This window comes from Charadrius vociferus, unplaced genomic scaffold, assembly GCF_000708025.1.
Source record: "Charadrius vociferus isolate BGI_N301 unplaced genomic scaffold, ASM70802v2 scaffold871, whole genome shotgun sequence".
Taxonomy (NCBI): Eukaryota; Metazoa; Chordata; class Aves; order Charadriiformes; family Charadriidae; genus Charadrius; species Charadrius vociferus.
Genome location: NW_009646866.1, coordinates 75387 through 80298, shown reverse-complemented (window position 1 = coordinate 80298; position 4912 = coordinate 75387). Strand labels below are relative to the sequence as shown.

Below are 4912 nucleotides of genomic sequence, written 5' to 3'. Positions count from 1 at the left end.
GGGGGGCTGAAAGAAGCCGCACCGGTACCGGCCCGGCACGGTGGCGCTGCGCGAGATCCGGCGCTACCAGAAGTCGACGGAGCTGCTGATCCGCAAGCTGCCCTTCCAGCGCCTGGTGCGGGAGATCGCGCAGGACTTCAAGACCGACCTGCGCTTCCAGAGCTCGGCCGTGATGGCGCTGCAGGAGGCGAGCGAGGCCTACCTGGTGGGGCTCTTCGAGGACACCAACCTCTGCGCCATCCACGCCAAGCGCGTCACCATCATGCCCAAGGACATCCAGCTGGCCCGGCGCATCCGCGGCGAGCGTGCCTGAGGCACCTGCTATAGGCACCACCTCCACAATCCTTCATCCCCACATCCTAAAGGCTCTTTTAAGAGCCACCACGTTGCACAAGAGAGCTGTGACACGGTCTTTTTTGATACTTTTACACAAAATTTTTTGTCCTGAAGTTATAATAAGGTACTAAGTATTTTGGTCTGTTTTGGAAGTCCTAATACATTTAGTTTGTTTTTATCCCATTCTCCCCAGCTCTGTTCTCAGTTGGCTTCTCTGTATGTGTTTGTCAAGAGGGCTTTGCAATCAGATACCTCCTAAAACCATGTCTGTAAACCTTTGTGAGATGTCATCTCAAAGGGCTTGATTTTATTATGAGTGGTTGCTACATGCTGTTATAGTGAGGGGCTTGGAAGTGTCTAATCAACTGCAGAAAAAGTAACCACAAATGGAACGGGCAGATAAGGTAAATGAAAAATACTTTTCATTTAATGCTCATGGCAAGAGGTATGATCTTAGGAAAAAAAAAAAAAAAGAAAGACTATAATTGTTCCCCCTCTCCAGACTGTATATTTCTAGTAAAGTATTGTATTTTGGAATGGTTTTATGGAGCACTGCAGGGTTTTACTTCCAAGAAATGTGGAAGGCATAACCTGAGTTACTATTAAAAGGTAAGTTTCACACAGCTTTTTATTATAGAAAAAAATATATAAATATACCCTATCATCACTCTTACTATAATATACTCTAAAAATCTTAGTATTGTATTAGATATCTGAGAGCCATACCTTTCTCAAATATGAGATGAATAAAACAAAAAGGCTAAGAAGGTCAGTCTGAAGCAAGGGACAAAAATAGGAAATTCAAAAAATTAATCTGTCATTTATATTCTCAGTTTTCTTTCTTTGCTTTATGTCTTTAAGGAAAGTCGGGAGTAGAGGACAAAGGAGAGCTTGGAAAAGAACAAAGAGAACGCAGTGGATGTTCCTGGGAATTCCCACCTCCCATTTTCCAAATACATGGGGAGTGCTGGCACAGGGGAAAGTTTCATGGCCTTTTTGGGGACTAAACCAGCTGGGGGAAAGGGAGCAGCTGCAGAGCCGGGGTGGCTTCATAACCGATGAGATACCTATAGGAAACACGCTTATGTGGTTTTGGGAATTGAGGACAAATGTACAGTGTTTGATGATAAAAAGGTGGAGTAGGCGGAGGGATACACATGGGGAGAACAGAAGGTCAAAATTTACTAGGATTTAGCTGATTCAATAAAGTTTTGTTGTTGGGAAATTACAGTTGGCCTTTAGCTCTCTTCAATTTTGTGGTTGACTGTGTTGAGGCTTGCAGACTCTTGTTTTAATACTTCAAAGAAGTAATAATTTCTATGCATTCACAAATAAACATTCAGATTTCTTCTGGTTTTGCTTCCGTGTTGTGACAGCATCTTTTTCTCTGCCCTGGGTAACGGGATCTGGCCTGTCCAGTGTGCTTCAGGAGATGTTACCAACCAAATCAGTCTGAAGTTAAAATTCCAGTATTTGACTGTGGCATCTGGGGAATCCTGCAAGAAGTTTCGTAAGGTGTGTTTCAGAAACACCACAGGGGAGGTAAAACATGGCAGGTACAAGAAATAATCAAAGCATAATGATGTAGGGATGAATGTACATACACACACGTATATGTACATGTTCTATATCTATATATACACGTCCTGGTTTGAGGTAAAACAGGACCAATTTCGTTCAGTAACTTTACTTCTTAGCTGGGCTTCTTCTAACTACTGAAATTAACAGCATATTGTGCAGAAACTGTTGGCTCTCAAAGTGATGAGAGACCTATGTTTATAGTTGATGCCAAGGAATGGTATGCAGAGAGTCTCTTGCTTATACTTATTGCTATAACACCCAAGGGCAGCTGACTTGGTTATTTGCCCCGTTGGAGGGTCAGAAGCAGAACCTGTGGGGAGGAGCGGACAGGACAGGTGACCCAAAACTGACCAATGGGATGTTCCATCCCATCTGCCTCATGCTCAGTATAAAAGCTGAGGGACCAAAGGGTCAGCTCTCTTTCGTCAATGGTGACATCTGAGGAGGACTCTCTGTTTGTCTGCCTTTGATCCCATCCTGAATCCAGATCCAAAATCCAGTTCCCGTCCGTCACTGTGTCCAGTGCCAGCTGGTGATGCAATCATCATCCTGGGAGTTTGATATGGTTTTGTATATATTTCATTATTTCGTTTTATTATTAATATTTCATTAAAGTAATTTAGTTCCTTCTAAACTCATAAGTCTTTTTCCCTCCTCTGCCTCTCTCTTTGAAAAGGGGTACAGAGGAGCATCTATCAGTCCCATCTGGGGTGCCCCACATCCCCAGTAGCTGATTCAGCCTAAACCATGACAATACACTTATGTTGAGGCATATTAATTGTTTAGCATAAATAAGTAAGTTTTAAGTAGACTAAATTCCTTAGGATTATAATTTGGTGTGATTCGCGCTGTGTGCTTAGCTCTACTTAGCATTAGTAGCTACATTTGCTGAAATATTTAGCCTGTGAGAAATCTATTCTCAGCACTTTTCCTAGCAGCCAGTACAGTCTTGTTTAAGCTTTTATCATGGGAAAGTGCTGGGTGTCACACTGAAGTTTTGGTAGCGTTTCTCTCAAGCCCAGGACTTTTCAGTTCCCTGTGTTCTGCCAACAAGGGCAGGTGCATAAAGAACGTAAACCAGAAGATACGGAGGCTCCAACCCTTGGCTGAAACTGCGAATTGGTGAGGTAAGAGCCTGCCTGCCTGGACACAGCGAAAGAATCAAATTTGATGTTAGAAGACCCCAGACCAAAAATCACCATTGGATTAAAAGACGTGAGAGAGAGAGTGTGTGTGTGTGCTTCTGTTGCAACCTGGTTGCAATATAAGGCCATGAAGATGAGCAAAATTGTTGTGGGGATTTATATGGGAGGAAAAAAAAAAAAGAAGAAAATAAATAAATTAAAAAAAAAGGAGCAGAGGAATGAGATCCCAAAACAAACCTTGATATTGGCTGATTGCTACACTTGGCAAGTATTTGCCCCTTTTCTTCTCATCCGAGTGCTGTCTCTGACAGATGGTGTCTATAATGCAGCAAGGATGGCTAAGAGAAAGTATGGAAATGGAGCTCAGAAGCCTTTAATGGCAATAGGTGACTGTTCCGCCTTCTAATGGTTCCATTCAGTGCCACCCAGCCCTCAGAACCCATACATCCCAGGTACCAACTGAGATTTCACAGACTGGAAGGAGATGGGAAGGTGTTTCTCAAAATAACGAGAGAAACCACAACTGTTCTTTCACATATGAATCTGAGGCCTAATTTGTAACTTCCTTTTTTTAATACTCAGGTTCTTGTTAAAGTGGTCACTCCTGCGTGCATGTCTCAGTGATGATTGGAGCAAAGCTGGGTCCTTATAAAGAAGGTTGAAAGCTACATACATATATACTGCCAGTATCTTCTGAAGCATCCTAGAAATCTGACTGCAGATATCTGACAACTCAGCATATTTTCTGACTGCATAAAAGTTTGTGATCACTACTCGGAGAAGTGCAAGTTCAAACACAAATACATGTACAGTTATTATTGGAAGAATACATCAATTTCCACTCCAAGATTATTATAAAACTCTTAATAAAGATGCCCCCTTCCCCAACAAAAAAAAGAAAAAGAACAACAAAACCAAACAACCATCAGTAAACACAAACTTTTTTCCACGGTTTTTTATGCTTAATAGTAACAAATGTGGGCAAACTTGAAAGTTATTCCTCTGTACAGTACTTTTTAATCATAGTGTCTTGGCATTTTTAGCTATGTTTCTGTGCTGTGAGAAAGAAGCCTCACATGCAATGTCTCATCAACGTGGCCATCCATCATTTTGAGACATGTTCTTCCTCCCCGTGTTAATAAATATCGGAGCAAGGCAGCAAGTCCTCTTTAAAACAGACGGCCTTAGCCAGGTTCAACAGGAACACACGGTTCCAGTGAGCTGTTGGGGAGTTTCTGCTTTCAAACGGACCCATCCAGCCCGGAGAGGTTTAAGGCACAGATCTGTTGGACCCGGGTCTGTCCCGGACACAGCCGTGTCCCACTTCCCCTCTCCCTCAAAGCTGTTTCGATTCCGGTGTAATCACAGCGATGTAAGAAACCTCCATTGTGCCTCATGTTCTCTGGTGGATATCATTAAACTAGTATGTTCACCACACCCATCCGATTTTGCTTCTCCGCCCCCACCCACTGTTCCTAAAGTGCCCGTTTCTCCTTTTCAGTATTAGCAAAACACCGCGGCTAACTGCACAGCAGGAAACGTAAAGCCTCGCAGGATTTATAAGAGACGGATGTTTATACGCAGGCACTCTAGCAAATAGTAAGGGAAAAAAAAACCAAACCAAAAAAACCCCAGAAAGAGCTACACCCATAAAAACAAAGGCTGAAGTCCAGGAAAAAAAAACCTAAACAAAACACACAATAGAAACCTCCCCTATTTCGAAAAAAATGTCTATTTAAAAGCAGCGCTACAGCTCTTTTTATTGTGCACGTAGTGGCTCTTAAAAGAGCCTTTGGGTCTGTATGGGCTGCCTCAGTGTCTGCTGGAACCGTGAAGGGGCAGCGGCAGGA

The 4912-nt window shown here is 42.9% G+C and overlaps 1 protein-coding gene across 1 annotated transcript in view; it reads left to right on the top strand.

The window, feature by feature from the left end:
- The window catches only part of LOC104294756 (histone H3.3-like), a 1519-nt gene extending 1206 nt beyond the window's left edge, over nt 1-313 (top strand). Inside the window, 1 exon segment of the mRNA XM_009894403.1 lies at nt 1-313. Within this exon segment, the coding sequence (XP_009892705.1) occupies nt 1-313 (313 nt within the window).
- Nucleotides 314-4912: the final 4599 nt, after the last annotated feature.